This window comes from Mercenaria mercenaria, chromosome 16 (genome assembly GCF_021730395.1).
Source record: "Mercenaria mercenaria strain notata chromosome 16, MADL_Memer_1, whole genome shotgun sequence".
NCBI classification, from domain to species: domain Eukaryota; kingdom Metazoa; phylum Mollusca; class Bivalvia; order Venerida; family Veneridae; genus Mercenaria; species Mercenaria mercenaria.
In genome coordinates, this window is record NC_069376.1 from 36,864,508 (window position 1) to 36,884,948 (window position 20,441).

General features: G+C 37.0%; 1 protein-coding gene across 1 annotated transcript in view; it reads left to right on the forward strand.

Annotated features, from left to right (window-relative positions):
- The first annotated feature begins 211 nt into the window (after positions 1 to 211).
- The window catches only part of LOC123540245 (V-type proton ATPase subunit H-like), a 31,144-nt gene continuing 10,914 nt past the window's right edge, over positions 212 to 20,441 (forward strand). The window contains exons 1-11 of the mRNA XM_053526744.1: positions 212 to 369; positions 9,847 to 9,928; positions 10,413 to 10,518; positions 12,712 to 12,801; positions 14,039 to 14,152; positions 14,949 to 15,053; positions 15,386 to 15,483; positions 16,169 to 16,279; positions 17,429 to 17,516; positions 19,245 to 19,423; positions 20,174 to 20,299. Of these exons, the coding sequence (XP_053382719.1) occupies positions 312 to 369; positions 9,847 to 9,928; positions 10,413 to 10,518; positions 12,712 to 12,801; positions 14,039 to 14,152; positions 14,949 to 15,053; positions 15,386 to 15,483; positions 16,169 to 16,279; positions 17,429 to 17,516; positions 19,245 to 19,423; positions 20,174 to 20,299 (1,157 nt within the window). The 5' untranslated portion in view covers positions 212 to 311. The remainder of the gene's footprint in view (positions 370 to 9,846; positions 9,929 to 10,412; positions 10,519 to 12,711; positions 12,802 to 14,038; positions 14,153 to 14,948; positions 15,054 to 15,385; positions 15,484 to 16,168; positions 16,280 to 17,428; positions 17,517 to 19,244; positions 19,424 to 20,173; positions 20,300 to 20,441) is intronic.

Genomic DNA, 20,441 nt, shown 5'->3' on the forward strand with positions numbered 1-20,441 from the left:
AAACCGACTCGCTGGTTTGCCGTAAGTTCATAATATGATTTTTATTTCCGGACGCCAAATCTATGCTTTATTCTTTGTTTCCAGATGAATGACGTTATGCCATTACTTCTGGTTTAGCAAACGTGCAGAATTACTATTAATTTGTCAAGACAATTCTGACGACATTAAAAATGTGCACAGCACCGTCGCTAAATTTCATTCGGATTATCTTTGTTATTTCCGTTGAACAATCACATGATAATCAACAACTTCCGGTTACTTCCGCTGTCAAAAATCTTGAATAATTTGATTTCTATACATTTACGGTGAATATGTCGGGTTTGGAAACTATTGGAAGCGTCATTAGCAATATAGATGACATCGAGAAAGGTATATAAACAAATCAGTATTTCGTTTTGCGAGAATTTTGTCCAAAAGTAAGAAATGTGTAACACTTTTTACCCCTCCCACTAGAAATTTGCACAGCTGTATTCCTAAGTAGGCCTGTGAGAACAAGTACAGAACAACAATTTTCCCTCAGGGTAGTATTTGGTCCTTTAACATACATTAAAGACCTCCCATCCAGTCAATTTAACTGTCTGCCATGCAAACAAATATCTGTCAGGTCGGAGACTCCACCTAGAAAGTAGAATGAAGTACATTGTATACAAACTTGGAAATGTCTAGCCTTCGTTCTAGCTGTCCGGTTAGTGGACAGCGGATTTTCTAGCCGTCTGGTAGTCGATTTCTCAATGAGTAAATATAGACAATATAATTTTACCTGTTATTTACTAAAAGATATCAATACTTTCTGTAAATAAAATTTGTGTGAATACATACCAAAGCATATTTTTAATTGTCTCGATAACTGCATTTTCAGCCGATAAATGAAAGTTTGCCAAAATTAATAATGGGGAAACAAATAGAAGGAGATGATAATGTCTTTGCCTTGGCGTCTTGTGGTTAGAGAGTGTGCATTACATATGTACCACAAACTTGATGGTTTGATTATCAAGCAGTCGGTATCCATTGTATTCAAAATAATCATTCAAAAACTTGTTTTCGAATGTATGAGGGGTGTTCGGAAAATTTGGTGACAAGTGCCGTAACAGTTTTTTCTTTAAACATTTTTACACAATTCTTTAAACATACATAGCTACATATACCTTTTACTCATTATCAGAAGCAAATTCACAAAATTAAAAAAAACATGCTTATTATTATTACCATAGCAACATGTAGAGAATTGCAGAAAGTCTATGTCGTAATGTCAGACACAATACACATACCAAATTTTCTCAAAATATTCCCTAGAGTACTTCACACACTTCTCGTGTCTGTGAACCCAAGATTTAAAGAAGCTGTTGAAGTTTTCTGTTGGTATTCTCCTGAATACACTCTCGAACAACCACTGGCAGGTCTTCGACGTCGTGGAAACGCGAGCCTCTCAATTCGTTCTTGATGGTGGAGCTTGTCGGCAAATTCTATCTTCACCATGACAGCACAACACCCCATACGTCTTTCGTTACCAAGACCACACTAGCTGGGCTAGATATTAAAACTATACCACATCCTCCGTACTCTCCAGACCTAGCACCATGTAACTTTTGGCTTTTCCCCACCATCAGAACGAAGTCATGAGATCACCAGGTCAAATCAAAGAAAAATCTTGTTAACACCCTAGAGGCCACATTTATTATCCTAAATTGCTATGCTAAGTTCAGAACTGGGTCAAATGGGGTCAAAAACGAGGTAATCTGTTCAAATCAAACGAAAAGCTTGTTAGCACTGTAGAGGCCACATTTATGACCCTGCCTTCATGAAACTTTGTCAGAATGTTTATCTTGATAATTCCTATGTCAAGTTCGAAAATGGGTCATGAGGTCACCAGGTCAAATCAAAGGAAAAGTTTGTTAACACCCTAGAGGCCACATTTATGATCCTATCTTCATGAAATCTGGTCTTAATGTTAATCTTGATGATTCCTATGCCAAGTTCGAAACTGCGTCATGTGGGGTCAAAAACTAGGTCACCTGCTAAAATCAAAGGAAAAGCTTGTTAACATTATTGAGGTCACATTTATGACCCTATCTTCATGAAACTTGGTCAGAATGTTTATCTTGATGATTCCTAAGACAAGTTCAAAACTGTGTCATGTGGGGTCAAAAACTAGGTCACCCGAACAGATCAAAGGAAAAGCTTGTTAACACTCTAGAGGCCATATTCATGACCCTATCTTCATGAAACTTGGTAAGAATGTTTATCTTGATGATTCCTAGGCCAAATTCGAAACTGGGTCATGTGGGCTCAAAAACTAGGCCACCAATCAAAGGAAAAACTTGTTAACACTCTAGAGGCCATATTTATGACCCTATCTTCATGAAACTTGGTATTAAAGAATGTTTATCTTGATGATTCCTAGGCCAAATTTGAAACTGGGTCATGTGGGGTCAGAAAACTAGGTCACCACTTAAATCAAAGGAAAAGCTTGACATTGACGCTGTAGAAGCAACATTTATTACATGTATGTGACGCTTTGACATCATCCTTCTATACCGTGTGGTCCATGGACTTACTGCAGTGCCTGCTTCATATTTACCTACTAAAGCAATTATTCGAACCACTAGACAAAGTAATGATCACAAGTTCTTGCAGCCTCACTGCCGTGTGAATGTATAACAATATTCATTTTTCCCACGCACCATACCAGTTTGGAATGCTCTACCCACTGCTATTGTATCTGCGCCAAGCCTGGACGTGTTCGTCTTCCGTCCAGTTGCTCCATGGACTTTTTGCATAGGTGAAGAATAGACTGTACAGTGTATATATATATATGTTTGGCATAAGTCATTTTAACAACACACACATTAAAGATGCTTTTCTCACTCTGCCATGTGCAGTTTTTAACCCTCTCTAGTCGATGCCCACAGAGGCGTTGGAGAGTATGTGGTTGAAGTTGAAGTTATGACCCTGTCTTTATGAAACTTGGTCAGAATGTGAGTGATATAGGGTCATCATGACCCTCTTGTTAATAATGTGTGCATGTCTGAGACATTAGTGAATAATAAATCTATGGTACCATGATTCCGGTTCCACATAGACTACCGTATATTTTCACTTATTAGACGCATTATTAGGAGTCATATTTCCAGTTCAAATTGTGGGGAGCATCTTATAAGCGTGTACTACAAGAGAATTGAAAGAAAAAGAAACCCCAGATTGCATGTCCGATGTCTGGGTGCGTCTTAGAAGCCAAAATATGCGGTACATGAATTAATTTTTATTGTTATTATAAAGAATTTAAAATGAATTAAAGAATAAAATTATGAAAATGAAAAAAAAATACTTCGATTTTGAGATCAGTATGTCAAAGGTCAAGGTCACAGTGACCCTAAACAGTTAAACCGGATGATAACTCAAGAATGCTTCGGCATAGGATCATGAAAGTTGATAAGGAGGTTGGTCATCACCAGCAGATGAGCCCTACTGAGTTTGAGATCAGTAGGTCAAAGGTCAAGGTCACAGTGACCAGGAACAGTAAAACGGTTTCTGGACGATAACTCAAGAACGCTTGGGCCTAGGATCAGGAAAATTGATGGGGAGGTTGGTCATGACCAGCAGATGACCCCTATTGAATTTGAGGTCATTAAATCAAAGTTCAAGGTCACATTGGCCAGGAACAGTTAAACGGTTTCCGGACGATAACTGAAGAATTGTTGGGCCAAGGATCATGAAAGTTGATAGAGAGGTTAATCATGACCAGCAGATGACCCCTATTGATTTTGAGGTCAGTTGACAAAGGTCAAGGTTACAGTTGAACAGTTAAACCATTTCCGGACGATTACTTGAGAACGCTTGGGCCTAGGATCATGAAACTTCATAGGGAGGTTTGTCATGACCAGAAGATGACCCCTATAGATTTTGAGGTTAGTAGGCCAAAGGTCAAGGTCACATTGACCCAGAACAGTTAAACCCTTTCCAGATGATAACTTGAGAACGCTTAGGCCTTGGATCACGAAACTTAATAGGGAGGTTGATTATGACCAGCAGATGACCCCTGTTGAATTTGAGGTCAAAGGTCAAGGTCAAGGTCAGGAACAGTAGAACTTTTGTTTACAGTGAGCAAATAATTTCTGTTTCTTGTGAAATTTCTGAATGTATCAAGGGGGGCATTTTGTGTTCTACGAGCTATTGTTAAAACAAATTTTACAGTGATGAGAGTGCATCCTCATATTTTTGCAACTAATCCTTATTTACTTTTCATGCTTTTATACGCCTGTCTCTGAAAGAGCGGGGCGTATTATGTGAACACTCGTGGCGGCAGGCGGTTGGCGTCCAAAGCAAGTCGAACAGTTTTCATCCGGTCTTCACCAAACTTGCAGACAATGATTGTGGGCATAATATCTCGGTTAAGATCGATAATCAGCCAAATCACTCCAGGCACTCTTGGATTATGGCCCTTGAATTACTCAAAAACTGCGAATTTAGCCTTGTCCGCTCACTAAGTCAAACAGTTTTCATCCCATCTTCACCAAACTTGCTGACAATGTTAAACTTTGTGGGCATAATATCTCGGCCAAGTTCGATAACTAACCAAATAACTATAGGCACTCCTGGATTATAGCCCTTGAATGACTCGAAAACTGCAAATTTAGACTTGTCAGCTCTCTAAGTCGAACAGTTTTCATCCGATCTTCACCAAACTTGCTGACAATGTTTGTAGGCATAATATCTTGGCCAAGTTCGATAACCAGCCAAATCACCCCAGGCGCTCTTAGATTATGGCCTTTGAATTACTAAAGAAAACTGCGAATTTAGCCTTGTCAGCTCTCTTAAGTCGAACAGTTTTCATCCGATCTTCACCAAACTTGCTCTTGGATGATGGCCCTTGAATTAGGCCAAGTTTGATGACAGGTGTATTTTGTGACATTTTGTGACAGTCTGGCACTCGTGTTCTTGAACAAAAAAATCCCAGTCTGATCTGAACAAGATATGTTCTCCAAAAAAGGTAAAAAAAATCCAATGAAAAAACAACTGTTTCTGAGCAATAATTGGAGAATGCTTTTGCTTATAACTGCCCAACTATCAGTAATGACTGCTTTTGCTTAAGGGGTCAGTGTGTCAAAGGTCATGACTCATAATCACATGTGACCTTGAGAGTAAAACGGTTTTAGATATAGAACTTCACAACTCTTGAAACTATGGCCATCAAACTTTATAGCATGGTTGAATATGGTTGGTGGCTATATTACACATCCAACATATTTAACTAAATGTGCAAGAAGTTGCTCAAGAGTCAAGCCACATGTTCACAAAACATTTTCAGTCACAGCTGAGTTTGATAATGAAACTTTATTTGTCATTTATGTCTAAACAGCATGTTTAAAGCTAAATTTTAAGTTAATAACTATTTTCAAATGGCTATTTAGTATTGATGGTGAGTCTCATATGTAAGTTACCTTAAGTTTTAGAAAATGAAAATTTCAAACTCAAACTCAGCCGAGACTGAAAAATGTTTTGTGAACATGGGGCCTGATGAGACTTACTATCTTTAAGCTGCATTTTATTAAGACCATTGCATATCCAATAGCACTGAAAAGATTTTTATTTTTAAAATACATTAAAAAAGATGACCAACTACAAAATACATAAATTAGCAGTTTGAATAATTATTGACATGTGACATGCCTGTCATGTTTTATCATACAGTATTGTAAACATGATTACTAGTCATAAAAAAGAATGGTACAAGAAAATAATTACCTGCCTGCAAAACTGTTGTTGTTAATATATAAAATTAATGATGAAAATTTAGATGATATTAAATGTTAACTTCGAACTTATTTTGAGGTTATGTTGTATATATGTTATTTACCCTCCAGGCGAATTTGGTGAGTTTTTCAAATATAGGTTGATGAATATTCAAGGTCATTACTAGAAGGAAATCAAAAATAAATGATAAAATTACATGTTTTGGTGAATTGATAGTGTGAAAATCACGTATAAACATGTTATGTTAAAATAATTAAGATTTAGTTCTCTCTTGCTGGATAGAATTTAAAGAGCACTCATTTTATTTGTAGGGATCAGAAAATAAAATGTGAAATAAACAAATCAAATGAATATAAAAACATGTGTTTATTGAAAGAATTTTAGTGGATTCAAATAGAAAAAAGTTTGAATTTCTGTCATGGTTGAAAAGGGATTTTCTGATTACATTTTTGAACAACTGACTGTTGACGTTGAAAGGTTACGGAGGGCGTCTTCATACTGTATAGCAGGGGAGGTAATTGCTACTCCACAGGAGTCTGGCATACATACTTACGATGTGCATTCCCGGCGATTCTCAGTGCCAACTCCAGTACTACATCAAACCGCGAGGTTGACGGCACAAATGAGGTTTGTCATGACCAGAAGATGACCCCTATAGATTTTGAGGTTAGTAGGCCAAAGGTCAAGGTCACATTGACCCAGAACAGTTAAACCCTTTCCAGATGATAACTTGAGAACGCTTAGGCCTTGGATCACGTAACTTAATAGGGAGGTTGATTATGACCAGCAGATGACCCCTGTTGAATTTGAGGTCAAAGGTCAAGGTCCAGGAACAGTAGAGCTTTTGTTTACAGTGAGCAAATAATTTCTGTTTCTTGTGAAATTTCTGAATGTATCAAGGGGGGCATTTTGTGTTCTACGAGCTATTGTTAAAACAAATTTTACAGTGATGAGAGTGCATCCTCATATTTTTGCAACTAATCCTTATTTACTTTTCATGCTTTTATACGCCTGTCTCTGAAAGAGCGGGGCGTATTATGTGAACACTCGTGGCGGCAGGCGGTTGGCGTCCAAAGCAAGTCGAACAGTTTTCATCCGGTCTTCACCAAACTTGCAGACAATGATTGTGGGCATAATATCTCGGTTAAGATCGATAATCAGCCAAATCACTCCAGGCACTCTTGGATTATGGCCCTTGAAGTACTCAAAAACTGCGAATTTAGCCTTGTCCGCTCACTAAGTCAAACAGTTTTCATCCCATCTTCACCAAACTTGCTGACAATGTTAAACTTTGTGGGCATAATATCTCGGCCAAGTTCGATAACTAACCAAATAACTATAGGCACTCCTGGATTATAGCCCTTGAATGACTCGAAAACTGCAAATTTAGACTTGTCAGCTCTCTAAGTCGAACAGTTTTCATCCGATCTTCACCAAACTTGCTGACAATGTTTGTAGGCATAATATCTTGGCCAAGTTCGATAACCAGCCAAATCACCCCAGGCGCTCTTAGATTATGGCCTTTGAATTACTAAAGAAAACTGCGAATTTAGCCTTGTCAGCTCTCTTAAGTCGAACAGTTTTCATCCGATCTTCACCAAACTTGCTCTTGGATGATGGCCCTTGAATTAGGCCAAGTTTGATGACAGGTGTATTTTGTGACATTTTGTGACAGTCTGGCACTCGTGTTCTTGAATGAAAAAATCCCAGTCTGATCTAAACAAGATATGTTCTCCAAAAAAGGTAAAAACCCTCCAATGAAAAAACAACTGTTTCTGAGCAATAATTGGAGAATGCTTTTGCTTATAACTGCCCAACTATCAGTAATGACTGCTTTTGCTTAAGGGGTCAGTGTGTCAAAGGTCATGACTCATAATCACATGTGACCTTGAGAGTAAAACGGTTTTAGATATAGAACTTCACAACTCTTGAAACTATGGCCATCAAACTTTATAGCATGGTTGAATATGGTTGGTGGCTATATTACACATCCAACATATTTAACTAAATGTGCAAGAAGTTGCTCAAGAGTCAAGCCACATGTTCACAAAACATTTTCAGTCACAGCTGAGTTTGATAATGAAACTTTATTTGTCATTTATGTCTAAACAGCATGTTTAAAGCTAAATTTTAAGTTAATAACTATTTTCAAATGGCTATTTAGTATTGATGGTGAGTCTCATATGTAAGTTACCTTAAGTTTTAGAAAAATGAAAATTTCAAACTCAAACTCAGCCGAGACTGAAAAATGTTTTGTGAACATGGGGCCTGATGAGACTTACTATCTTTAAGCTGCATTTTATTAAGACCATTGCATATCCAATAGCACTGAAAAGATTTTTATTTTTAAAATACATTAAAAAAGATGACCAACTACAAAATACATAAATTAGCAGTTTGAATAATTATTGACATGTGACATGCCTGTCATGTTTTATCATACAGTATTGTAAACATGATTACTAGTCATAAAAAAGAATGGTACAAGAAAATAATTACCTGCCTGCAAAACTGTTGTTGTTAATATATAAAATTAATGATGAAAATTTAGATGATATTAAATGTTAACTTCGAACTTATTTTGAGGTTATGTTGTATATATGTGATTTACCCCCCAGGCGAATTTGGTGAGTTTTTCAAATATAGGTTGATGAATATTCAAGGTCATTACTAGAAGGAAATCAAAAATAAATGATAAAATTACATGTTTTGGTGAATTGATAGTGTGAAAATCACGTATAAACATGTTATGTTAAAATAATTAAGATTTAGTTCTCTCTTGCTGGATAGAATTTAAAGAGCACTCATTTTATTTGTAGGGATCAGAAAATAAAATGTGAAATAAACAAATCAAATGAATATAAAAACATGTGTTTATTGAAAGAATTTTAGTGGATTCAAATAGAAAAAAGTTTGAATTTCTGTCATGGTTGAAAAGGGATTTTCTGATTACATTTTTGAACAACTGACTGTTGACGTTGAAAGGTTACGGAGGGCGTCTTCATACTGTATAGCAGGGGAGGTAATTGCTACTCCACAGGAGTCTGGCATACATACTTACGATGTGCATTCCCGGCGATTCTCAGTGCCAACTCCAGTACTACATCAAACCGCGAGGTTGACGGCACAAATGCTGGAAAATAAAACATCAAGTTTACGAGGTGATTTCAGAAAGCACTACCATACAGTAGATCTTAAAAACCACTCCTGTATAGCAGACTGTGTTCCACTTGAACTTGATTGTAGACTACATGTGCAGTTATCTGTAAATATTTCTTCACTAGAATGCTGGGTGATCTAATGACCTTGACATTTGAAAGGTCAAAGTGCAACTACAGTTTCTGTACAGCAGTGAGTCAAGGTCTGGGCTGTGATTTCTAAAAATGGATATGATTGTCTTTTCCCTTTGCGTTAATGAATATAATATAAGTGTAATTATTCAGATACTTTCATACACTGCCCTTGGCTGCTGTAGTCTGTAAGGATATCAATGTTCAAGAGTCTTACAACTTTACAAGGGTAGTGATCAAAAAGACTGATTAAACAAGGATGGGCATAGACTAGCTCCTAGACTGTGATATATCTTTTTTTACATATTTATGATTAAATGTAGTGAACTGAGCCAGTCTATATTCTATGTCCAATATCATAATATAATAATATCATGGTAATTTCAACATCATTCCTCTGTGAAAATCTCTAAAATAGACTGGCTTTTTTCTATATAAAATTAAATTCGTCAAAAAAAGGAAAAATGTAGAAATATATTATTATCAGTCTAGTGGCTAGTCTAGGATGGGCAGTAACATTAGGAAAAGAAAATAGACTTGGGTTTTAATTTCTTTGTCAATATAGTAAAATTTTCCAACAGACAGACAGTTAGGTCTTCAAATTTATAAATCACCTAGCATCCGGGTCTTAATGCATATCCTGGATCTGTCAAGCCACCTTCCTTGAATGCTTTCAAGCGACAGATCTACATGTATCTATGTATGAGAAGTTGGATTTAGATCAATAGAATTTGGAGATATCTTGGTGTGAAGTAAAAATTTCTGTCTGTTTTAAAATAAAGAACATTTTTCTCTTACATTTTAGGAGCACAAGTAGCAACATCCCTGTTACAGCAGAGAGCCAATGATGTGCGGGCTAACAGAGTTAACTGGCAGTCGTACCTACAGTAAGTTTTGTCATGTCTCTTTTCATTGGCTGATCTGGTCAAACGAAAACTTTCAAAATAAATTTTTACAGGAAAAGAAGAGAGAGGAATCTGTAGTCGTATGTTTGACTGTGAAAGCCATGGTGGCGAGTCTGAGGCTCCACTATTACAGACATTGGGATAAGATTCCAGTGTATGGGTGCTTTACACAAACCAGGGAAACTTATGAAATTTGGGCATCTTCAGTATCTTGCACTACCCTCCCACTAAAACTGCTGTGGAGGATTTGCCGATACATGTATGGGTTACCAGTAGCAACTATAAATGAGCTTTCGAACGACAAAACAAGAAAAAAATTCACAAGTAAACATAGGTGACAGGTAAATGATGATAATGGCTACAATGTTGTAGATCTAACCATTATATGTTGCAGTTTTATATATATTTCTGAGAGAAAATATTTCTTTTTATATGTTTGTACTTCATCCTTCCTTGTGTGATGTAGGGGCCAGATGATCTCGAATGAAGATTTCCAGTTCATCTCAAGATTTGACAATGCAAATGCAGAACAGAGACATGGGTTGCTGCAAGACGTACAGGGCAAGATGCAGGTACGTCCATACCACTTGAGAGGTTGTGATTTCATACTTACACATATGAGCCGCGCCATGAGAAAACCAACATAGTGGCTTTGCAACCAGCATGCATCCGTGCAGTCTGGTCAGGATCCATGCTGTTCGCTTTCAAAGCCTATTGCAATTAGAGAAACCGTTAGCGAACAGCATGGATCCTGACCAGACTGCCCAGATGCGCAGGCTGGTCTGGATCCATGCTGGTCGCAAAGCCACTATGTTGGTTTTCTCATGGCGCGGCTCATATACTGGTGTATGCAGAATTTCAATTTTTATTTTAAACAGGCAGCTGAGATGTAGAATGCTGAATATTACAATTTTCACAAAATTAAGCCATGCATGTTTCACCTGTACTTGTCATACCTCTATCTTAAAGCAGCACTTTCACAATTTTTAGGTTAAAATTTTTCTCGCACAAAAATTGATAAAATGTGGGTGCTGTTCAAGTGACATGAATTTTGCAAGATATCCTGATAAATTAACAAAGATATTGTGTATAAGGAAGTAACATATAGATTTGCTTGTAGAAAACAGTTCTGTTACATTTATTAGATACTTATTGTAATATAAAGATACTTACAATGTAATACACATACACATCCATGTATTGAAATTACAACTTCTCAATACTTTATACAAGAGTTTACTCCTTTTGAAGTTTAACAATATTTATAATAATATTCATGGAAAGTTTCAGTTGATAAGCTGTTCATTCTGAACAATAGAAGTTGCAATAGCATCTGATCAAAGATTTATAGGGAAGTTTACATTACCTACTGTGTGCGGCAACTGTGGCATTGTATTCAAATGTATTACTTTAATACATGTAAGTCAGCATTCGACAAAACGTGATCCTCTCCCTTTTTAGCTCGACTATTCAAAGAATAGTCTAGCTATTCTACTCACCCTGGCGTCGGCGTTGGCGTCACTCCTTGGTTAAAGTTTTGCATGCAAGTACATACAGCTATCATTTAAAGGCATATAGCTTTGAAACCTATTTTTATGCCCCCGGCATCTACTGATGCGGGAGGCATATAGTGATTGTCCTGTCCTGTCCATTCGTTCGTTCCTCCGAGCTCACATTTGCATACTTAGGTGGCTGTAGGAACAACAGGTAACTGTACTTTTTCTTTGATGTCATTCATTCCGTAAGGCTTTTATGTGGCTATTTTTCTCTTACATGGCTAAAAGAACAATAGAGAGAACAAAAGAGTAGCCACATAAGTATCCATATGTAGGAACGTCCGTCCGTACGACGTTAACCTAATGGGACCGTTTCGTCTAGCATCAATACCCCTTACTTTAATGACTTGATACTAATGCAGATGTAACCTGTGACCATTCCTCATCTTCAGACATCACCTGACCTCAGTTTGACCTTGACCTCATTTTGGACTTAAGTTGCTTTATATGGGCCACCTCTTGGTTAACCAAATGGGATCGTTTCGTCTAGCATTAATACCGCTTACAAGAATGAATTGATACTAATACAGATGTAACCTGTGACCATTCCCCATCTTCAAACATCAACTGACCTCAGTTTGACCTTGACCTCGTTTTGGACTTAGGTTGCTTTGTATCGACAAGGATGCCACCGGGGGCATCAAGCGTTTATTGAACGCAGCTCCTTGTTTCTTTTTCTAGGTCAATTACCAACCTCACTGGGTCAAGTTCCATAACTCTGACATGTATTTTGAGCAAATTATATCCCCTTTTGGACTTAGAAAATCCTGGCTAAAGTTTTACATGCAAGTTACTATCTCCAAAACTAATGCAGATATTGAATTGAAACTTCACATGTGTCTTAGGGGTTATAAAACTAGTTGTTAGCATCAAGTCCCATAACTCTGACATGCATTTTGGTCAAATTATGTCCCCTTTTGAACATAAAACTTGTGGAAAAAGTTTTGCATGCAAGTTACTATCTCCAAACTAATGCAGATACTGGATTGAAACTCTATAGATATTTTAACATTTAGGGTAACATTTTCCTGCTTCTGGGACAATAATTCGAATAGTCAAGCATTGGCTGTCTTACCGACAGCTTTTGTTCCTTGTGTATTCTGTATGGATTGCTCAGAACGATTGATAACTTTAGCAGTTTCCTCATCCCTTTTCAGCCTCGGCTAATCATTGTTTTACTGTATTTGAAGATAATTTTGTTTCTTGCAGTTTGCCAAGACATTCTTTAATTTGATGAGTCACATAGCAAAGGACCAAACACTACAGTACATTCTAACAATGTTGGATGACATACTACAGGTAAAGAGTCATAACCTGTATAGAATATTGGTAATCCAAAGTATCTAATTTACAACAGTATGTTGTGTGTGTTTACCAGGAGAATTCTTCACTTCAGCACAAAAGGTGGATAACTGCACTGACACACAAAAGCACTTACCAGCCTTTTGCACTGAGGTGACTATAAGGATCTTACATGCCTGCCTGTGTAAGACCGATTTTTCCCTGCCCGAGGGACAGTGTGGAATGAAAAACCGAGCAAGGTTTTTTATCCAAGCTGTCCCTAGGGTTGGAAAAACGGCTGACTCCCACAGGCAGACATGTAAGATCATTTTTCTTGTCTATCGCATTCAATATAGATTGTGGTGTTAGATAGATCTGGGTATTTCCTGGGATTATTTATATAATTTATGTCATAATAGCGCCAGAACTCTGTGACGTGAACTAAGTGCACATTATTTTAGACAAGGCTTTTTCTCTTGGAAAAGATGGGAATATCTATCCCAGGTGTGTGCTGGGATAAATGTGTACTTTCCTTGCTAGGTAGGCAAGAAAAATGGCAGAAACTAGTAGTGGAAAAAACTTGATTAGCTGTGCAGACAGAGCAGAATTTATGAATGGAGAGATGGTGATGATTTGACAGAACACAATAATGACTGATGTTGTTTCTCTGCCACTGTGAAGTGGAGTTGTCAGTTACTTGTAGGGAACTTGCCGTTACTGGTACCCTACCCAGGACTGGCTAGATAAACTTACTGCCATGACATAAAAATCATAGTTTGCTGAACGATGTCAGAACTACTAAAAACGATGGCACCTTAGTAGTCTAGTAGTATAGAGAATCTACTTTGAGTGTGAGAGGTCTTGGGTTCAATCCCTGGCTGTATTTTACCAAAGACATGAAAAATGGTACCAATAGAGCACTACCATTTTTGGCATTCAGCATTAAAAGAGAAACTTGCTTCTCATGTAGTGATGGGTACAAGCAAGAACAAAATGATGAGACAGATAACTATTAGTTTTAGAACGTATTTCACTATCAACGGTGAGAGGGATTACTTTTAAGTTGTATGGCTTGTGTTTAACAGTTAGCATTGAGAGGGGGGCTGTAAGTTGTAAGACTTATTTCTCAGACAACCTAGAATAAATCAAGATAAATAAAGAACGGTATTCAGTCAGAATATTTTTAGCGGAGGTATTTTCAGATGTTAATTTTAGCTTGTGGCCAACTTTGAAATTTTCAATTTCTGTCATCTAGGAAGACAAAACAAGAGTGGAAATATTAAAGATGTATTCAAGAAAGAACAAAGAATCTGTATGGACACCATTTCTTCACCTTCTGGACAGGAATGATAGATTCATTGTCAACCAGGTATTAATTAATTATGTCAAAAAAATTTTGTTTCTGCAAAAGTTTTAGGTCTACATAAACATTGTAAGGGCATTAAGGGTTTTTGAGTCATTTTCCTATATTTCATGATTTTTAAAACATAAAATAGGCCAAATGTTTAAATACACTGACTTTGAATACCTGGTATTTTGTCCCTGGAAACACAACTTGGGATGCTGGTTTGCAGGAATGGATGGATCTGTGCTGGGGCAGCCTGTGTCTGAAAAAAATGTCCACAGACACCTGGGGTCTTCCTCCAGTGTTAAAGCTGGAAAATTGTCATTAATTTTATGACCTAAATAGTATTAGTTTGATATTTAAGAGCCAGATAATACAACACCATGTACATACATCCCCAACATTTACTTATATTCAAATTTAAATGCCTCTCCTTTTAAATGATATGTAATTTTGCGTGGACCTCCATACAGTTTGGTTAAGGTCACAGACTTCAAATCACTTGCCCCTCACAGAATGGTATGGGTTTGTAACCTATCTTGTGATGTAGAATTCTTTCATGTGAGGAAACCATCCAGCTAGCTTATGGAAGATAGAACACTCAGGTGACCACTAGTGCCCAATATATTGCAGGAAAGAGCACCTGGAGACTTTCTCCACTATCAGAAACTGCAAAAGTGGTCATATGACCAATGATTGTGTTGTTCTTAAACCCAACAGTACAAAAAAGACTTTCCTAACATTTACTCATATTAAAGTCATAAATGTATATGTTTTCAAATGATGATGTTGTATAATTTTCTTATTTCGCAACTTACAGACGAGTCGAATCATCGCTAAGATTGCATGTTGGAGCAAGGACCTAATGGAAACCAATGATCTCAAATTTTACCTCAACTGGCTGAAAGATCAACTCAAATTGCCAGTAAGTAGTACAATAATCTATTTGATGCCTTATATGTATTATTAATATTTGAGCAGACAGTCTTAAGCCAGAATTGAATGATAATTTCTTATTTTATAATTAGCATTTCAAGAAAAAAAGTTTTGAAATTTGTAAAATGCCAGTTCTGACCATTCATTGATGGTAGGCTAAAATATGTTCAAACTTTCCATATTTTGACTGATTAATAGAGAATAATAGGCTGCTGCCTTTTGATATCAGTGTTATCAGGTTTAGGCTGATATGGGCAGGAAGGGGTGAGGTTTACCAAATGATGATTTTACAGTAACAGATGTTTCATTTTTACACACTAGGGTAATGAGTACCTACAGACTGCTGCGAGGTGTCTACAGATGATGTTGAGAGTTGATACATACAGATACATGTTTGTACAGGTGGATGGTGTAGCCACGTAAGCTCTTTTGATATTGTATTATGCCAGATATATAAACTGGTTAAAACTTAGACATATTGCAACAGTCCGTTAGTGTTTTCTTTTTCAACAGTCCTACTTTCATTGCTGGAAATTTTTTATCAATGGCTAAACAAAAATAAAGGTTTAATTCAAGATATAAGTAGAAATACAATTAATACATTTACCAAACTTTCTGTTAGTTGAATTTCCTACGTATTGAACGCTAACTTTCTCTATTTGTCAGAATTTTGTCTGCATGATATCCCAGTCCGGCTTCAGAACATTTTGAGATTTTATTTAGTGTAAAATTTCAGTAATACTGTGTAAATGGTTAATGTTGTGAAGTGAAGATATTTACGATTTTTGCAAATGGGAATTATTTGCAAAATATGGATCACTCAAAAGTTAACCTTTACCCTGCTGGCAGCAAGTGGTTTTGCCTTTGCGACCATGCAGACCAAGATCAGCCTGCACAGCTGTGCAGGCTGATCATGGTCTGCACTGTTCGCTATTCAGTCAGTAAATTTTCAGTGAACACCCCTTCAAATAATAAATGGTACTGACCAAATTGAAGATGGACCAGTCCATTTTAGAAATTAAGCAGGCTAAAGGTTAAGATCATTTTTAAATTCGATGTCAGTTGGCCTTTCTTTATGATCAGCTCATTTCTTCTCTATTTCAGGATTATTACAGTGCTAGACTCCAGTAAGATGGGTTTCCAGATTCAGTATCAACTCATCTTCTGTCTGTGGTGTCTCACTTTCAATCCAAATTTATTAGAAAGAATGAACAAGTGAGTAAAAAAATATTGGTTGCCTTTACTTACGTTATTTTTGTTACTGTATTATGCATTCTAGCATAAAACTGCTGTTATTGTCACATTTCGGGGGTTTTGTAACAGGAGAGAAAACGTGTGTTAACAGAGAGATTCTCGTGCTCACGTGCTGTTATAACACCTTTTTATATATGCGAGTTCTGTGGCAAAGCGTAAACGTCATACGGCCCCAAAACAGATAATTCAAAACAAAATGTAGTCAACGTAAAAAACAGCTCAGACATTTCATGGAAATTTAATGACGTTGAGGTAGGATGTATTCATTTATTAGTATTTTTTCCGCGTTTTATGCTAGAATAGCGTTAGCGCATGTTCATTTCGTGTTATAACATCTGCAGAATCCCTCGGAATACGTTGGTACCCTCGCCCTACGGGCTCGGGCACCAACTAATCCCTCGGGATTCTGCAGACGTTATAACATGAAAAAACATGCGTTATCCCTACAATAATATTCAGTGACTAAGTAAATTGCCATTCATCCCTGAATAGCAATGGGTTTGTTTGCAGGTAACTTGTATTTGCTGCACATGATGAAGAAAGTTGCACATTGATTTTTTGTTAGATTATATCTAAAATTAATCTAATCAGACCATCTTTGGATTTCTTAAAAGATCTTAAAAAATAAAGCCACAATTCTTAAAAAGCCTGTTATAGATTTGGTAAATCAACTGTACATAACCACTTAAACCTGAAATTATACTCTGATAGGCAACTAGGATATTCCCCCACCATTTAAAGCTGCAGTCAGCTTATTATCAGGGCGGTATTTATCGGTATGAAGTCTGAAATTTAGAATTAGACAATCTTCATTTTGCTCTGTTATTGTTAAATGAGCACAGGTTATGATGAAACTTTGCATGAAAGTACCTTCCATAGATTTAGATTTGTTTTTAAACTTTTAGTGGTGTAGATTCTCTATGAAAAAAGAAGTGGTAAATTTGACTATTTCACGTTGTAAAGTCAAAGTCTAAATTTCAGACTTCAATCGTTAATGAATACTAGCGCTGAACTGTATACGTGAAAGAAAACTCAACAGACAAACTTGACATTACTTCTTGAAATTGCTTATCTCATTGTGTAATATATTGACTCTTTATCTTATTTCAGACAGCACAACATTATCCCAATTTTGTCAGACATTTTAAGTGATACAGTGAAAGAAAAAGTCTCTAGAATTATTCTGGCAACATTCAGAGTAAGTTGTTCAAACTCTCAGATCTGTCCTCCAGCTGCCATTGATTTATAGCTTGAAGGACTTTTGCGGCTGTTTCTCTTTGTATTGTCATGAAAGAGTATTTTAGAAGGTGGATGGGTGTGTGTGTAGCGATTAGAATGTTATTTCCTACTTAATTGTCTTGAAAATGGATTTGTTCTTTTGCATTTAGCAATAATTACCAATTGATTTCAACTATATTTTCATAGATTTTTTTTTAGAAGTTGAACCTGCCTAAGAAGCCACCTGTATTAAGCAGCCACTTCTCTGAAGCAGTTATCAGCCTATTTCCAGAATTGACTTTATTTCGAATTTCAACTTGTCTTAAGCAGTCATCTGCCTTAAACAACCGAGTTGTGAGGCTCCCTAGGCTGGCTGCTTAATATAGGTTTGGCAGTATGTTTATGTCTCCCACCACACAGTGGTGTGGGAGACATACTGATTTACTCCTTTCTGTGTGTCTGTCACAAATCTTGTCTGCAATCTAAGTCGAACAGTTCTCATCCGATCTTCACCAAACTTGAACAAAATGTGTTTGACCATAACTCCTCAGCCAAGTTCAATAATGAGCCAAATCATCCCAGGTACTTCGGAATTATGGCCCTTGAACATAATTACCGATATACAGATGTAGACCAGTTTCTCCAATTCCAACTCAAACAGATACCAATAGGCTGCAAACAGTACATAAAAACAGACTTACTATTCAGATGATTAGGCAGTCGTGGGAGACGTGCGCTTTTCTCAAAAGCACCTCTAGTTATATATGACATTTAGGCTACAAAAAAAAATGATTCAGGTAAGTGAATGTAACGGTTCGAGTGCCCTGAGGGCAAGTGCCAAGTGTCCTTCGCCTTTTCTACCGCATAAAAGATTTTTTCCTGGCAACTTTACGAACTTTGCAATACCTGACTTTAAGTCATTCATGGATTTAATCTTTCTCACGATTTAATGAAACTGCATTGAGAACATGAGCTACAGGGCACTGTAGTTAATGGAACTTGGTTGTAAATTTCAGAATTTATAGGAGAAGCTTTAGAAGGAAATCCAGTTAAGAAATGAATTATGAGTTGGTAGTTTGAAATACATTAGGGTGCTTAAAGTGTATGAAGGTGTAAATTAAATTCATGTAAGTCATACACAAATGTAGATTACTAAACCGTATGATAGATGACATGTTGCATACTTTTGAAGGTCCATGTGTCAGAAATGACATTATACTTTCACTTACACAGGTTGTTACAATGGCAAGACTTAGTGTTCTTTTTTCTTTTGGTGGGGTGGGGTGGGGGTGGGGGGGGGGGGTTAAATGTGGTTCTTCAGCAGTATTTCAGTTATGAAACAGTGGGGCAAGCATTCTTGCTTTGCTTTGCTTTACAATTCTCACAATGTCCAGTAAAATTCATGTATCAGATATGAAGACGTGAAGTATGTAAACGATCATAGTCAATTTAACAGCGTGACTTTTGGAATGTCTGCCTTTGGGGTCAACAGATTTTGTGGGAATTGAGGTGCAGCAGCTGTATATACCTCCATAGAAGGATCTGCAGTGGGACTGCATCTATTACTTATCACTGGTAGTCTGTAGATACTACATTAATTTATATATTTCAGAATTTGTTAGAGAAGCCGTATGTGAAAATCAAGTAGGTAAGGTTGACTTATGCATTCTTGCAGTCCGTACAAAAAACAGGTTATTACAAATTTCAGAATTTGTTAGAGAAGCCGGAGGAGAGAGATATTGTACAGGAGAATGCTCTGTCTATGGTTCAGTGTAAAGTTCTCAAGCAGCTTGAACTGTTGGAAGCCAGAAAGTTTGATGATCCAGATATTGTGGAGGACTTGCAGTTCTTACAGGAGAAACTACAGGAGTCTGTACAGGATCTTAGGTAGGATTGTAAATTGTAGTGTGAGTTCTGTTTATGTCTCCCACCACACAGGGAGACATATTGATTTACTCCAGTCTGTGTGTGTGTCTGTCACAAAGCTTGTCCGCACTCTAAGTCGAACATTTCTCATCTGATCTTCACCAAACTTCAACAAAATGTGTCTGCCAATAAGTGCTTGGCCAAGTTCGATAACTAGCCAAATGCGCAGTTTTACCCCCAAACCGGCGCCTATACTACTAGTCCTTTTGGTGTCAAGAAAGCGCATGCACATGTGGATTAAGTAAACAGTATATAAAGACTGACTTACTATTTAGATGGTTAGGTAGTTGTGGGAGACATGCGCTTTTCTCAAAAGCATCTCTAGTTTAAGTTGTTTTGTAAGTTGTTGGAACTTGTTTTGTGCGTGCTGTTGTAGCAATGCCAAGAATCATAAATGGAGATGGATATGAAATTCACACCAGTTAATTATAGTGTTATCACATTTGAGCACTGAAGTCAGAAATAATGTGGTTATGATTCCTTCAGTTGTAATTATTGATATTTGTGAGTCGAATGGATGTAATCTGACAGATCTTGGTGTATATTAAGACAGTAATATTGGCAATTATCAAAACTAGCAGAAAAAATACCAGAAGTTCATTAATTTTAAATGATCCAAACTTGTTGCGGTAATATTGTTTTGTATGCCATATGAAAATACATGTATTAGGTTGACAGACAGTATTGAGTCATTTCTTGTTCTATTTGTAGCTCGTTTGATGAATATGTAACAGAGATAAAGTCAGGCAGGTTAGAATGGAGCCCTGTGCATAAAAGTGACAGATTCTGGAGAGAAAACGCAATACGACTAAATGAGAAGAATTATGAACTACTTAAGTATGTATATTTAAAATTTGAGCCGCGCCATGAGAAAACCAACATAGTGGCTTTGCGACCAGCATGGATCCAGACCAGCCTGCGCATCCGCGCAGTCTGGTCAGGATCCATGCTGTTTGCTAACGGTTTCTCTAAGTGATAT